The sequence below is a fragment of the Pleurotus ostreatus genome, assembly GCF_014466165.1.
Source record: "Pleurotus ostreatus strain PC9 chromosome Unknown scaffold_1, whole genome shotgun sequence".
Classification (NCBI taxonomy): domain Eukaryota; kingdom Fungi; phylum Basidiomycota; class Agaricomycetes; order Agaricales; family Pleurotaceae; genus Pleurotus; species Pleurotus ostreatus.
Genome location: NW_023503156.1, coordinates 3,844,962 through 3,859,900, shown reverse-complemented (window position 1 = coordinate 3,859,900; position 14,939 = coordinate 3,844,962). Strand labels below are relative to the sequence as shown.

At 51.6% G+C, this 14,939-nt stretch overlaps 4 protein-coding genes across 4 annotated transcripts; 2 read left to right on the top strand and 2 right to left on the bottom strand.

Moving 5' to 3' along the window:
• Window positions 1–1,785: 1,785 nt before the first annotated feature.
• On the bottom strand, window positions 1,786–2,127 carry PC9H_001409 (uncharacterized protein; the record flags this gene model as incomplete). The annotated part of the gene is made up of 1 exon (XM_036771059.1): window positions 1,786–2,127. One exon carries the CDS (start codon window positions 2,125–2,127, stop codon window positions 1,786–1,788), a length of 342 nt encoding a protein of 113 aa, XP_036636904.1.
• A 101-nt stretch (window positions 2,128–2,228) lies between these two features.
• Window positions 2,229–3,738, top strand: LST8 (TOR complex subunit lst8; the record flags this gene model as incomplete). The annotated part of the gene is made up of 11 exons (XM_036771058.1): window positions 2,229–2,381; window positions 2,434–2,462; window positions 2,519–2,591; window positions 2,645–2,757; window positions 2,807–2,847; window positions 2,899–3,005; window positions 3,067–3,144; window positions 3,193–3,314; window positions 3,361–3,509; window positions 3,567–3,644; window positions 3,701–3,738. 11 exons carry the CDS (start codon window positions 2,229–2,231, stop codon window positions 3,736–3,738), a joined length of 981 nt encoding a protein of 326 aa, XP_036636903.1.
• A 1,830-nt stretch (window positions 3,739–5,568) lies between these two features.
• Window positions 5,569–12,743, top strand: GLT1 (glutamate synthase [NADH]; the record flags this gene model as incomplete). The annotated part of the gene is made up of 15 exons (XM_036771057.1): window positions 5,569–6,257; window positions 6,329–6,540; window positions 6,587–7,970; window positions 8,027–9,327; window positions 9,383–10,504; window positions 10,562–11,085; window positions 11,140–11,324; window positions 11,375–11,435; window positions 11,488–11,649; window positions 11,706–11,920; window positions 11,971–12,023; window positions 12,087–12,346; window positions 12,412–12,491; window positions 12,550–12,637; window positions 12,690–12,743. The coding sequence occupies 15 exons, from the start codon at window positions 5,569–5,571 to the stop codon at window positions 12,741–12,743; spliced, it is 6,390 nt and encodes a 2,129-aa protein (XP_036636902.1).
• A 551-nt stretch (window positions 12,744–13,294) lies between these two features.
• On the bottom strand, window positions 13,295–14,939 carry PC9H_001406 (uncharacterized protein; the record flags this gene model as incomplete). The annotated part of the gene is made up of 4 exons (XM_036771056.1): window positions 13,295–13,521; window positions 13,625–13,814; window positions 13,904–14,016; window positions 14,069–14,939. 4 exons carry the CDS (start codon window positions 14,937–14,939, stop codon window positions 13,295–13,297), a joined length of 1,401 nt encoding a protein of 466 aa, XP_036636901.1.

Here is a 14,939-nt window from a genome sequence, read left to right as displayed (position 1 = left end):
TTCGCGAGCTTTAGGTTCTTCTCGAAGGCCGTTTTGCTGCGAATAAACTCACTTCAGAAACTTCCATCGAATCTTCAGAGTCGCAGTCCGGTTTGAATACAGCAAATACAGTGTAGCCCAGGTTTGACAGCCTCAGTATCAGTTCGTCATCTAGATCGAAGTCGATGAGTCTATCGTCAACAACAGGAATGGCCAAGCATACGACCGTGAGCCCCTGTGATCAAGATAGCACTTTCACTCGGTTTCCTAGGCAACCTTCGGGTGCATCCCAGGACCATGAGCACCTGGAGCCACAATCTGCTCGAGCTTTGAAGCAGAATGCCTGCGGCGTATAACAACCCGCAAACGACCCAAGCCTGTATACCCTCAATCATCGCGATCATTTGCCTGTAGACGGTTTGATCGATTGGTGAGCTCTGCAATCAGAATCCGCCGGGGAATAAGTGTGCTCTACTCCGCGAGTTCCCGCTGGTTGGAACTTAGGTTCAGCCCCGGAACGTGTCGAAAGGTAGTATTAGGCAGTATGTTTTTCAAATGTTGTAGACGGCATGATCACGTGGAACCATTTGCTTCCGCGGCACCATTGCACGCGCGGAGTTGAAACTTCTCTCTCTCTCTTTGCTTCCGAGGATGGACTGCAATTCTGTTTATGTGTAGGCTGGGTTAATCGTACCGCTTGATCACTCATTTCACGGCAAGAGAATTATACATATCGGCAAAGATTGACAGAACCCCTCATCTATGATTGACATACACTCACTGACACCGGCGCAGGGGTAGAAGTGGCGTCGAGGCATGGTTCTGGAGTCGAGTCATCATTATGCTCGTTGTCCTGATCGCCTGATGTCTATACCCGAGTACATATTGATTGCACGAGGCGCGTGGGATAAGCAGCCACGACCTTAATCTTGCTTCAGGGATGTGCACAACCTTCTCATAGAAGAGTGACGAAAAGTGGATCCAGATCCATCGACAGTAGCTAAGGACAGGAAGCGCTCAGAGACCAAGGTTAAGAAATGCGACAAGAGTTCAAGAAGAAACGAAAAAGGTCCATCAACGATGCTTGGGGCACCCACTCGTGCCGGGATTTGCGACGGAATGTGGGTTTACACTTTAGTAACTCCGCCCGCGCTGCATGAAGTCTCTCAGTCAATTAGGGCAGGGGAGGAGAATGCACGACTGACGGGAGACTATGGGTGTGTCCGCTGTCGTCTTTGATTTGCAGAACCTGGGTACCCTGGACCTAGACATAAGCACGTAGGTAGAGTATAACACTTAACAACTCACATCTGCCTGGACAGAGACGGAGACCACAGTGCCGTAAACGACTTGGGAGTTGGTCCCCCAGAAGAATACGCGTGATCCTGCCTAAACGAGTACTTGAGTGTCAATGTATATATCCATAGGAATAAACATACAGGAAATGCGTTCATAGCCAAAATAGTGCGAGGTGTAGTACTACAGAGGTTTGCGAGACCACAGGAGTACTTGGGTTCCTTTATACGATGTCGATAAACGAGCAGTTGCGTCCACAGTAGAGCGTGTGTAGCTAGTGGGAGACAGTCTCGAAGGCCGGCGATAGGAAATCATCTCGTTTGTATTAATGCTTCTTGATTAAGTCACAGAAAATAATAAGCAAGCATCCATGGAGAGATGCGTGAGCTGAAGCAACACGCGAGAGAATTACGGACGGCACCACTAGTGAAATGGGGGGAAGGGGTTGGTAGGGGCCATGAGATCGGAGAAGCGTACGGGTCAGCATGAAGTTATGGCATAGAGGTAATCTCAAGCCTTCACGGAATCAGAATTGATGACAGATCGCAGATGTCCTAGAACGTCCAGGATCATCGATCCTTGGTAGTCGAACAGCAAAATTGGGAAGTGAAGAGGCGACCACGAGTCGATCGACAGTTTCACGTAATGAGCACCAGAAAGGCCAGTGCGCTGTGCTGCTCGAGAAACCAGTGCCGGGACATGTAGAACCCACATTGTGCAGTGATGCATGCGCATTTCATACTCGAGTCCAAGAATATCATTGCTGAAGCCAGTCGACAGTTTCGTCGCATGTCCCTCTGGTCCTCGGATATTGGAACCCTTCAGCAGCAAGATGCTGAACCGACGTGCCATTGTGGCGAGAATATTTTGGGCAAAAACAGTCACTCAGGGGCGCTTGCTGCACGTGGTGTTTGTTCTAGTTTGTCAGGCTGGCATTGTCTCCAACCACCACCATGCCTGCACCGTCGTTCAGCTCAAGAAGCGGGTCGGCTCGCCATGATATGTCGGTCATTTTGGTAACAGGATCCTATGACCATGAGGTTCGGTTCTGGGAGGCCTGGAGTGGTATTTGCTCGCGAACCATATCGCGGTCCGGGGAATCAGGAGTGCGTGTTCCAGATACACTGCAGCTTAATTATGATTTTCATGCAACTTTAGCAAGTGAACAGATTGGCAATATCTCCGGAGTTGGTTCATCCTTGCATAGTTGATTGATTAAACCCCTCTGATTGCCCTGGAATAGCAAACGACTGCTTGCTGCAGCAATCCACAAGAAAGTACTCATTTACGAAATCGCCAGTACGTCCTCCTCACCGGTAGAATGCAATCTCAATATCGCACAGGAATCACACCTGATGCCTCTTATTAGATTCTCACATTCGAAGGGCATACTGGGAACGTGACATCGGTGTCCTTTCACAGCGAAGGAAAATGGCTCGTCACAGGCAGCGAAGATGGAACTATTAAAATCTGGGACCTCCGGTCAGCCGATATGGCTCTAATGTCTTACTTGGATCTGATCTTACAACAGAAGCTCCCAACTGCATCGAACATACGACAACTCGGCCGCCGGTTGTGTCCCTTTCTTCCTTCGTGTCGATTATCCCGCTAATGAACACGCAGTTAACGACGTATGTGTGCATCCCAATCAGGGGGAGCTCATTTCGTGTGATCAAGCCGGCAGTATCAAACAATGGGACCTGTCTGAGAATCTCTGCTCCCATGAACTGGTAAGTCGAGGGTGAAATAGCGGTGCCAATCATGTAATTATGTATGTGCTTTAAACCTCAGACGCCCGCAGGAGATATTCCAATTCGATCGGTCAGTCTCGCTTCCGACGGGTCCTTCTTAGTGGCCGGCAACAACAAGGTATATAAATCTCCAAAGCCTCCTCTCGTTGATACACATTACTTGTAGGGGAATTGTTTCGTTTGGAAAGTCAACGATGAGCTGTCAGGTCTTCCGCGTTTCCAAGCCGTTACGAAATTTCACGCACACAACAAGTACCTCACGCGCTGCCTCCTTAGCCCAGATGCAAAGTACGTCTTATTTGGCGTGGTTGTGTGCAACCGCTGAGAGATTTAGGCACTTGGCCACATGTTCCGCGGACACGACGGTGAAGGTTTGGTCGATCTCACACAACTATGAATTCAAGCATGAGAAGACTCTCATTGGACACCAACGCTGGGTTTGGGACTGCGCGTTTAGTGCTGATTCTGCTTACCTTGTAACAGGTGACAGATTAATGATTGATCCACGTTCTCTAATTCATAAAGTATTTGCATTTACAGCATCTTCCGATCACACAGCACGACTTTGGGAGATGGCATCTGGCGAAACCGTTCGACAGTACAATGGACACCATAAAGGTCAGTTTTGATCCTTCTTCCTTAGTTAAATCTGATGTCTTATATGCTGTGTTCAGCGGCTGTATGTTGTGCCCTCCACGATGGTGCTGGATGAGAAACTCATCCATCGCGCTTCGAGATTTTCCACGAACTGTTTCTTAGTCGATCGACGAAGACACTTGTAATCGAACCTTGACTTGAATTATAAGCCTGACTTGGGCCTGACGTACCTTTGACTCTCTGAAACAGATATTCATTCCCTGGATCTCAGATATCGTCGGGTGCAGAGTCTCCGAAAATAGTTCTCAGCAAGCCTCGGACGTGGACGTTCGTAGTGGTGGGAGTAATCATGTATGTTGCTTTCAATTCACCCGCTGGCCTGATGCTTCTGAATAGCAAGTAGGGGTTGGATGGGGTCGGATCTTGCTCCTTTCTGCTAACGAAATTTCACGAACCATCGAAAAGGGTGCTTCCATTGGCCTCTCTTTGGAAATTCGCGTGTACCAGTGATTGACTAAGTGATTGGACGATCTGTTGATCCCAAGTATGTTATCAGACATCGATGAAGATGCACGACGCATGATGCCGGATCGTATTCGGAAGCAAAACCAGCCCCACTGTGGCGCAACCGGAGAGTGCCTGGCAATGTTCTGCATTGACTTCGGGCTGCTACTGGGGGATAGATCCTCCAGGGACGTGATGTTTCTCCGCATTCGGGAGTTCATTCGCTTGGGCAGAAGGCCAATGTAATGTAGAAAGTCCTGGTGCGCTCCCACTCCAAACTCCTGCCTAAACGCTGCCCTGTTTCCTTGCTATTCGTTTCAGCGGGCCCTTCGTCATGAATTGTAGACTTGTATTATAATCCGTGTAAACACGCCGCCGGTACAAAGTGTTCATTATAGGAGACGCCCAGGTTACTTCTCAGATCCGAAGCCTCGCTTAATTTTGGGGCGTCAATGCTGTTGTCAGTGACCGGTTGACCTGTGGAAGCCTATGGACTATGTACACGATGACGCATCCGGAAGGTCGCAGATCCCAAGGCATGATCATCATCACATTGATGGAGATAGAACTCAGCAGGTCATCTCTATCCTCACCGCCACCGAGGCCAGCAAAATCTTGGGTTGTGGGCGAGTCGAATCGTGCTCCATCGATGTACCCTCGTTCTGGATGCTGCATTATTAACCGACAAACGATTCATGCACACAAAACTCCTTGAAGTATTTCGACTCGCTCCGGAGGCTTTTACTACAGCCGGACCGTTTCACCGAAATAAACACAACCCAACTTTTTCATTCTATTTCTGTTGCATTTGATCTTTGCCAGCATGCTCTTACGTGCATATGTTCATAGTTTGTCCGCCGGTAAGATATTTGTTCATGCGATTGCACGTGAACTAACTGACGTTAAGTTGAGTGACAGTCGGTCCGATGTTCTCGAGAACGGCAGCGTGGACAACACCAAGCTTTGATGTAACTACTCGCCCTTGTGGTTGCAAACTATGCTATTAAGGGCCTTGGCAGCATGCGTTGATTAATTTGTATACCTGGTGTACAATGTACTTGAAAGCCGGTCCAGTGGGTAATTCGCTGTAATTCGACGCCAATACTATGCCCCGTAAATGTCGGGTTGTACACTGAGAACATGTCCATGTTTTCCAACAACGCCGACCCAAGGGACGGAATCCCGCTTCGGGACGTGCCTTGCTTTGGGGGCCGATGGGGCCTTACCAAAGCTTGTCTGTTGATTGGCCTAGATATTCGGCCTAGCACATCGGGGACTTTCGGGAAAGGACCCAATGGATCGCCCCTAAACTCCATCCAATCGTCCCTGAGGCCATATCTATCCGCTGGACCAGTTCTCTTTCTTGAACCACTTCCTTCCTCCCGTGCCCATCCCCCAGATTTGAACTTCGACGCATATTACCAGCTTTCCAATTCATTATATGGCCAACGGTGTTAGTGACAGCACTCTATTGCCTGATCTACCCCTTGTATCCGATTTTGCGTCCGAAGAGAGTATCAATGGCTTCAACGCTGTTGAGCGCGATCCAAACTCTTGGGCGGGGTCACTGCCCGCTGATCAGGGGCTCTACCTAAACGAAAACGAAAAAGACTCCTGCGGTGTTGGCTTCATATGCCACATCAAAGGTGAACAAACTCACAAAATCGTTTCCGATGCCCGACAACTTCTGTGTGCTATGACCCATCGAGGCGCTACGGGTGCTGATAGCAGGGACGGAGATGGTGCGGGTGTAATGACAGCCATCCCTCATCATTTCTTCAAGAGAGAAGCTGAGCAAGACATTGGTTGCACTCTGCCTGAGCCTGGCGAGTATGCTGTGGGCAACTTCTTCTTTAAACCGAACGATCCGGTACAATTGCAAAGTCACCAAGCACTCTTTTCGAAACTTGCGATCGATCTGGGCTTGCGTGTGTTGGGTTGGAGAAAGGTCCCTACGGACGGCACTATTCTCGGTCCGGCAGCGAGCAGCAAGGAACCCGTTATCTTACAACCATTTGTCGTGCTCCGCGCGCATTACGGTGATGGCAACGTTAGCCAAGGCGGTACATTCGACTCAAAGCATTTCGAGCGTCAGTTGTATGTTCTGCGTAAGCACGCAACCCACAGCATGTTTGTGAATTTCTGCTCCTCCGTTGTAATGCCTGAGACTGAAAGACACTTGAATCCTATTTATTTGAAAGAACACTTGCAAAGGGATTCTACGTGTGCTCATTGTCCGCCAAAACCATCATCTATAAGGGCCAACTTTCTCCTCCACAAGTCTACAATTATTACCATGATCTCAATCATGTTTTATATTGCTCCCACTTCACGCTCGTTCATTCGCGCTTTTCGACTAACACTTTCCCAAGTTGGGACCGTGCCCAGCCGATGAGACTTGCTGCCCACAATGGTACGTCATACGAAGCAACCTCTTGCCTTTGTCTAACGCTCCCTAGGTGAGATAAATACCGTGCGTGGTAATAAGAACTGGATGCGTGCACGCGAAGGCGTACTTTCGTCACAAAACTTTGGCGATCAACTCGACCTCCTTTATCCCATCATCGAAACCGGCGGTTCTGATTCCGCTGCCTTCGACAATGTCCTCGAGCTCCTTGTAGTGAACGGTGTCGTCACGCTCCCCGAAGCGATTATGATGCTCATCCCCGAGGCTTGGCAAGGGAACGAATATATGGAGCCGCAGAAGAAGGCATTTTACAGTTGGGCAGCGTGCCTTCAGGAGCCTTGGGACGGACCAGCTCTTTTCACTTTCAGCGACGGTCGCTTCTGTGGCGCGAATCTCGATCGCAACGGTCTGAGACCATGTCGGTTCATCGTCACCAGCGAAGATATCATGATTTGTGCTTCGGAGGTTGGGGCCTTGTACGTCGCACCCGACAAGGTTGTTCAGAAGGGTAGATTGAAGCCGGGGCGCATGCTTCTTGTGGACACTGTAGAAGGGAGGATAGTCGATGACAAGGAGTTGAAACGGGATACGGCGTCCAAACAAAACTTTGCTTCTTGGGTAGAGGCGCATGTTCTGCATATGCCTAACATAGTAAAGCGCGCTCTACGCGGCAATACGCGTCTCGGACCTCAGCTCGACGACGCACCCCTCAGCACCGACCCGAAATTACTTGCATTCGGGTATACTGTCGAGCAACTCAGTTTGCTCCTCCTGCCGATGGTCTCGGAAGGAAAGGAAGCTTTGGGGTCCATGGGTAACGACGCACCAATAGCACCTATGGCCACCCAGCCACGTCTTATCTACGATTACTTTCGCCAGCTCTTTGCTCAGGTCACCAATCCCCCAATTGATCCCATTCGTGAGAGCATCGTCATGTCGCTCGAAGCTTACGTTGGCCCTGAGGGTAATCTTCTCGAAATGAAGCCTCAGCAATGTCACCGAATTCTCCTTCCTTCACCCCTGATTTCCATCGAGGAAATGAACGCCATAAAGAACCTTAAGGTTGCTTATGCTGGATGGCCTTCTCGAACCATCGATATCACTTTCCCGAAGGAACATGGCCTTCCCGGCTACCAATTAGCTCTCGAACGCGTATGCAGTGAGGCTGCCCAGGCTATCGACGATGGGATCAAGGTAGTGATCCTCAGCGATCGAGCAACCGCTTCGGACAGGGTGCCGCTTTCTGCACTCGTCGCTTGTGGTGGTGTCCACCATCATCTTGTTTTACAAAAGAAGCGCGCGAAGATTGCCCTCATGATCGACACTGGCGAGGCTCGCGAAGTTCATCACCTTTGTGTCCTTGTCGGTTACGGTGCCGACGCTGTATGTCCCTGGTTGATGATGGAGGCCATTCACAAAGTCGGCCGGGAAGGATTGTCAGTTCATCTTTTCAACCTTGCGATTGACTACACTAAGCCTATATCTTTATCAGAATCAAAGGAGATATGAACGTCGAGCAACTTATAGATAATTATAGACACTCCATCGACAATGGCATCCTCAAGGTCATGTCCAAGATGGGCATCTCCACCCTTCAATCCTACAAGGGCGCTCAGATTTTCGAGATTCTTGGGCTTCACAGGGAAGTCGTTGAGCGCTGCTTCATCGGCACTGCAAGCAGAGTGCAAGGCGCTACATTCGATCTTCTCGCCATGGACGCCTTCGAGTTGCACGAACGCGGATGGCCCAGCCGTGAGACTATCATCCCTCCTGGTATGCCCGAGTCCGGCGAATATCATTGGCGAGATGGTGGTGAAGCCCACATCAACGACCCCACTGGTATTGCCAATCTTCAGGACGCTGTTCGCGAAAAGAATCAGTCAGCGTACGAGGCTTATGCGCGCAATGCAAATGAACAAGCTCAGCGTATCCACCTTCGCGGGCTACTTGATTTCCGATATGAAGACGCTACCGCCATACCAGTCGATCAGGTCGAACCCTGGAACGAGATAGTACGACGTTTCGTCACGGGCGCTATGTCTTATGGTTCTATCTCCATGGAAGCCCACACGACACTGGCTATTGCTATGAATCGTCTGGGTGGAAAATCCAACACGGGTGAAGGTGGTGAAGACGCAGAGCGTTCTACTGTGCTTAACAATGGCGATACAATGCGGTCGGCAATCAAGCAGGTCGCTTCAGGTCGTTTCGGCGTCACATCTAATTACCTATCAGATGCCAACGAGCTCCAGATCAAGATGGCACAAGGAGCCAAACCTGGCGAGGGCGGAGAACTACCCGGTCACAAGGTATCCATGTCAATTGCACGCACGCGCCACTCGACGGCTGGCGTCGGGCTTATTTCCCCACCTCCTCATCACGACATTTACTCGATCGAGGACCTGAAGCAGCTTATATACGATCTAAAGTGCTCTAATCCTCGTGCCCGTATATCCGTCAAGCTCGTGTCTGAAGTCGGTGTCGGTATTGTTGCTAGTGGTGTCGCCAAAGCCAAAGCCGACCATATATTGATCTCTGGCCATGATGGTGGAACCGGTGCTTCTCGCTGGACCGGTATTAAATATGCTGGTCTGCCATGGGAACTCGGTCTGGCCGAAACCCACCAGACGCTCGTGCTGAATGATCTTCGTGGTCGCGTCACCGTGCAAACTGACGGGCAACTGCGCACTGGACGTGATATCGCCATTGCCTGTCTTCTTGGTGCGGAAGAGTGGGGTTTCGCTACGACGCCCTTGATTGCTATGGGTTGTATCATGATGAGGAAGTGCCACCGTATGCATATCCACCTTGTTATCGCTTCTCTTACTTATTGACGGTCATCATCCAGTGAACACATGCCCCGTTGGCATTGCTACCCAAGATCCACAACTCCGAGCTAAATTCGCAGGCCAACCCGAGCAAGTCATCAACTTCTTCTACTATCTTGCGGAGGACCTTCGCAGCTACATGGCCAAGCTGGGCTTCCGTACGATCAACGAAATGGTTGGGCGAGCCGATATGTTGAAAGTAAACGAGAAGCTGCGCACTGTCAAGACGGCTCACTTGGACCTGTCTGCGGTATTGAAACCTGCCTGGCAGATGCGCCCCGGTGCAGCGACTTACCGCGTCCGCTCTCAAGACCACAAACTCTACATTCGTTTGGACAACAAATTCATTGACGAAGCCGAACCTGCGCTCACCAAAGGTCTTCCCGTCCATATCGACTGCGACGTCGTCAACACGGATCGCGCACTTGGAACATCCCTTTCCTACCGAATCTCGAAACTTTACGGCGAGGAGGGACTCCCGAAGGATACCATCCACATCAGTATGAGAGGTTCTGCTGGCCAGTCGTGCGGCGCTTTCCTTGCGCCTGGAATCACCATCGATTTGGAAGGTGACGCCAACGATTATGTCGGGAAGGGTCTATCTGGTGGTCGTCTCATTGTATATCCTCCAAAGGAATCCAAATTCAAGGCCGAAGAGAATATTATCGTTGGAAACGTCTGCCTGTATGGCGCAACGTCAGGCGAGGCCTTCATTCGTGGTATTGCTGCTGAACGCTTCGCTGTTCGTAACTCTGGTGCGAACGCCGTAGTCGAGGGGATGGGCGACCATGGATGCGAGTACATGACAGGTGGCCGAGTTGTTGTGCTAGGGACGACCGGTCGCAACTTCGCTGCAGGCATGAGCGGAGGCATTGCTTACGTCCTCGACACAGCGCACACCTTTGCCTCGAAGGTTAACATGGAGATGGTAGAGCTGGGCAAGGTTAACGACCCGCGTGAAATCGCCGCTCTCCGGAGCCTCATCGAAGACCACAGGCACTACACTGGCTCTGAAGTTGCCGACCGCGTACTACATGACTTCCACCATCTACTGCCCCTCTTCGTTCGCGTTATGCCCCTCGATTACAAGCGAGTCCTCGAGGAACAAACTGCAAAGGAAAAGGAGGATAAGATTCGACAAAGTGTTATCGATCTCATCCCCTCCAGAACAGCCAGTCAGGTGGATCTCGCTTCCGAAGGTTTGGAAGACATTCTGTTGCCTAAGACCCCTACTCCCAATACTCTCATGCCGCCGCTTGCAAAGCGTTCTGAACCATCTGTGACCGACATGGAGGACTCGTTAATCGACGATGGCAGTGCGAAGCAACGATCCCTCAAGCTTGACAAAGTCAAAGGGTTCATGAAATATCAACGTCTCAGTGAAGCCTATCGCCCACCCCGCAAGCGCGTCAAGGACTGGAAGGAGATCTCCACGAGATTGACCGTCAGTGAACTCAAGTACCAATCTGCTCGATGCATGGACTGTGGCGTTCCTTTCTGCCAATCCGATTCAGGCTGTCCCATCTCCAACGTTATTCCGAAGTGGAACGACCTTGTTTTCAAGGGTCAATGGAGGGATGCTCTGAATCGTCTGCTTTTGACCAATAACTTCCCGGAGTTTACTGGACGTGTTTGCCCTGCTCCTTGCGAGGGTGCTTGTGTCCTGGGTATCAACGAACAGCCCGTGGGTATCAAGAGTATCGAATGTGCCATCATTGACAAGGTTCGTCATTTGACATCAATTCATGCAGTAGACATCTTAACATCACGGTTATAGGGTTTCGAAATGGGCTGGATGGCTCCCAATCCTCCCACCTTCCGCACTGGCAAACGCATAGCCATCATCGGTTCAGGACCTGCTGGACTGGCATGCGCAGACCAATTGAACAAAGCTGGTCATTTTGTTACTGTGTTCGACCGTAACGATCGCTTCGGAGGACTCCTCATGTATGGTATCCCTAAGTAAGTCATTCACCACATTGTTTGGAGTAGGGTGTTCATAATATTTCTAGCATGAAGCTTGACAAGTCTGTGGTTCAACGGCGCATCGACCTAATGGCTGCCGAAGGAATCGTGAGTTTATGACATTGTCTGGTTTAAGAATGCTGACGAGCTTTGTTGCTAGACTTTTGTCCCCAACGCTCACGTCGGGGTCGACGTAGATGTTGCACACATTCGTGCCGAGAGCGATGCCGTCGTTGTGTGTACAGGAGCTACTTGGCCTCGAGACTTGAAGATTCCCAACCGCGACGCCGATGGCATTCATTTCGCCATGGAGTTCCTACAGGTAAGATCAACTACATGATACGACACCCAATCCTATGCTTATTTCTCATCTCCTAGCTCAACACGAAGTCTCTTCTGGACTCCGAGCTGCAAGATGGGGGTTACATCAACGCTAGGGGTAAGGATGTCATTGTCATCGGCGGAGGTGACACTGGCAACGACTGCATCGGGACTGCTATGCGCCATGGCGCGAAGTCGGTTACCAACTTCGAGCTTCTTCCCCGCCCGCCTGGTGCCAGAGGCAGAGACAACCCGTGGCCCCAGTGGCCCAGGTAAGGGTTTCATGGTATATCGATGACGCCTACTTACTGATACTCTCTAGAATCTTCCGAACTGACTACGGCCACACTGAGGTCGCCGCCCACTTCGGTAATGGTGAGTCACCTTCTCACCACATTCACACCTTGTAAGTCTTGTCGCTGACATTGGTATTTGCAGACCCACGAGAGTACTGTATCTCCACGAAGGACTTCGTGCTCAACGACGAGGGCAAGCTCAAAGGTCTCAACACTGTTCGCGTCGAGTGGACGAAGGACAGCGGTGGGCGCTGGAAGATGGAAGAAGTCCCCGGTTCGGAGAAGTTCTTCCCCGCGCAGCTTGTGTTCTTGGCGCTAGGATTCCTGGGTCCGCAAGTCGAGCTCGTCAAAGCGCTGTCGCTGAAGCAGGATGGGCGATCAAATATCCAGACACCACCCAAGGTTAGTTCGCCTTGGTGTTGTCTTATGTTTCTTGATGGATTTTTTATTGACTCTGAACCGTTAAGAAATACTCCACGAACGTCGAAGGTGTTTTCAGTGCTGGTGATTGTCGCCGCGGTCAGTCGTTGATTGTGTGGGGCATCCAGTAAGGCTACCTTCATCTCACCCCCGTTACTCATCATGATCTAACTTTACCGTAACAGGGAGGGACGCAGTGCCGCCGCCGAAGTAGACGCCTGGCTTTCCAGCGGTACGACCAGACTGCCTAGCGCTGGTGGCATCAAAACCCGGGTAAGTACCAGAACGCAGTGCTGAATTCCATAAGCTAATGTGCCTCTCGCAGACGTTCATCCCGCCGCCCAGCAACCTTCCGCGTATTGTCGAAACTGCGGCGTAAGGATTCAGCTTAAGGACCGTTTCTTGTCCTTGTCTGTTGGGCTGTTGCTTAGAGTTGGTTGTGCTTGTATATTGCACGTGTTTCGTTTCGTCTCTTATGATATGGGCATACCGTCGATTCATCCCTTGTATACTGTAACACGAACGTCGGATTTGTATATACTGTAAATGACAATATTGTCGACGCACTATCATGATCATGATGTAACTGAGCGGGACGCCGTGCTGCGTTTGAAACTTCAGGTCATGAATCATGATTCCTGCCTGTCACGTATCGTTGAAACCACGGCTTGAGGATGGGGATTCAGGATTCCGGCTTGAGAGTCAAGGACCGTGTCTCGTCTGTTGCGTAGGATTGCTTGTATATTGCACGTATTGTGTTTCGTTTCACATGAGGGTGAGCTGTCGATTCATTGTTCGGTATATTCGCAGATGCCTATCGTAAATGACAAGATATCGTGGACGTACATACGGCTATACGGCTCTACCAAGGAGAGCAATAGTTTGGCAGTAGTGGTGATTCGACGATAAACTGTTTAACCGAGGGCACGTTTACGGCTCCCATGGGCTCAGAGCAGCGCCCCCCACGCCCGCGGTCAGGAACGTCGCGTAGGGCGCGCCCTCCTCCACAACCATGCAATCTTCCAACCGCACGCCGACCTTGCCTTCGATATACACGCCCGGCTCGTCGGAGAACGTGTGTCCCGTCTGGATGAGCGTCGCCTGGGCTGCGGGGACGCCGCGGAGGTAGGGCGATTCGTGGACGTCGAGGCCGATTCCTTGGGAGGGCAAGATGAAGGGTCAGCACAACGAAATATGAAATGCATCATGTGTGTATACGAGGTAGGAGGTGTAGTATGGGAGATGGAGGAAGGTACGCACCATGGCCCAACCTATGTGTGAAATACGGTGCGTACCCGTCGAGCATGAGCCGCGCACGCGCGACGATGTCGGGGTGGTTCGTTAGGGCGCCGGGGTAGGTGGCGACGCGGGCGAGGGACTGCGCGGCGTGGACGTGGTGCCAGATCTCGAGGTGGTCGTCGGGGATGGAGGAGTCTGGGAGGGCGACGGTCTGGTAGTGGTGAATATTATATTAGGTGCAAAGTGTTGATAGTTTCTTTGTTATGTGTTAAGTAGTAGGGGAGGTTGGGAAGGGCGTACCCGAGTGACATCACTCCAGTATCCGTGCAGCTGACCCGTGCAGTCGAAGAGGGCGAAGTCTTCTTTTTGGAGGACGCGGTTCGTGCCCGAGCCATGGGGGAGCGCCGCATTTTCTTCGATAGGTTTGCGTTATACACGGAGGCGAGGGACATAGGATGAACTCACCTCCGAACAACGTCAGACACCCAGCGCGTTCCAGTCCAACAGCAGCCAGAGCCCCCGCGACCAGCTCCCGCGCATCGGATTCGTGCATCCCGATGCGCATGCGCTTGTGCGTGGCGCGTATAGCGAGTAAGGTCGCTTCGTTCGCGCATTTGAGGATATTGATCTCCTCGGATGTCTTGCGCTCCCGGATTTCGACAACCTGCGGTGGTGCGTTCTGCACTCGACCGTGAGGCAGGGCGCGCTGGAGGCCATCCGCGACGAATAAACGGGCGTTTCCATCTATGAATACCGTTGAATTCGATGGAAGGCGGAGCGCGTCGAAGAGAACTGCGAAGGGATCTTGCTCCTCGGCCCACTGGATGTACGCAGACGGGGAAAGAGGGAGCAACTTTGCGCGCGTCGCCTCGAATTTGGGAGTCAAGATCGACACATTCGCCGAGATGTCCCCGTCCCTGTCCGCAGTTGCTGACACAGAAGAGGTAACGACGAACAACAACGGCCTCTCGCTCAGCCTCCAGTGTGCATCGGAGACATTAAAGTAGTACGCCGCAGACGAGCTCGGTTCCGCGATATACGCCGCCGCGCCTAGCTGGCGGAGGCGCTTTGCGAGGGTGTTGCGCCGCGCTTCGAAGGTGGAGGGGGAGATGGCGGGGATGGCGGCGCAGTGCCGGGGCAGGTCTGGGAATGCGGGTTCCGGGGATGGGTGTGAGCTGCGTTGCGTTTCTTCCCCGAGCCCCACGAGCCCGAGCCTTGGGGTGGATATGGATAAGAAGCAGAGGAGCGGGATGAGGAGGAGCCAGAGATGCGTGCGTTTCTTGCTGCTAGGTTTGAGCTGAGACGGTCGCGCTGATATTCGCGCTGGTTGACCCAT